The sequence below is a fragment of the Penaeus monodon genome, chromosome 29 (assembly GCF_015228065.2).
Source record: "Penaeus monodon isolate SGIC_2016 chromosome 29, NSTDA_Pmon_1, whole genome shotgun sequence".
NCBI classification, from domain to species: Eukaryota; Metazoa; Arthropoda; class Malacostraca; order Decapoda; family Penaeidae; genus Penaeus; species Penaeus monodon.
In genome coordinates this window covers 4,600,831-4,601,175 of record NC_051414.1, presented here as the reverse complement: position 1 = coordinate 4,601,175, position 345 = coordinate 4,600,831, and the positions used below count along the sequence as shown (strand labels likewise).

General features: G+C 43.8%; 1 protein-coding gene across 1 annotated transcript in view; it reads right to left on the bottom strand.

Annotated features, from left to right (window-relative positions):
* Positions 1–62: 62 nt before the first annotated feature.
* The window catches only part of LOC119591626 (nephrin-like), a 125,992-nt gene continuing 125,709 nt past the window's right edge, over positions 63–345 (bottom strand). Inside the window, exon 12 of the mRNA XM_037940379.1 lies at positions 63–155. Coding sequence (XP_037796307.1) covers positions 63–155 — 93 coding nt within the window. The remainder of the gene's footprint in view (positions 156–345) is intronic.

The window sequence follows — 345 nt, the reverse complement described above, 5'->3', positions numbered from 1 at the left end:
AAAGAAATATGTAGTGAGAAACTTTGCAACTGAAGAGTTTTTGTTATGAAAATGATCGATATTTAACACATGGTGTAGTCCATCTGAGAGGGATGACACAGAACGTGTTTGCAACCTGTTTCTAATCTTGAATCCCAAGACTCCTCATCCTGTTCCTGCCAGACATTTACTGATGGCTCTTATTCATCTCTGACCCCGAGCTCCCCCCCCACCTCCCCTCCTCCCTCTACCGACCCCAAGATGATATGCAGCAATTCCCATTCATACACACGAGCGCATGTGCGATTTATGGCCAGGTGTGTATATAAACACATGATACTATGTGTATTATTGGAATGGCTCTGT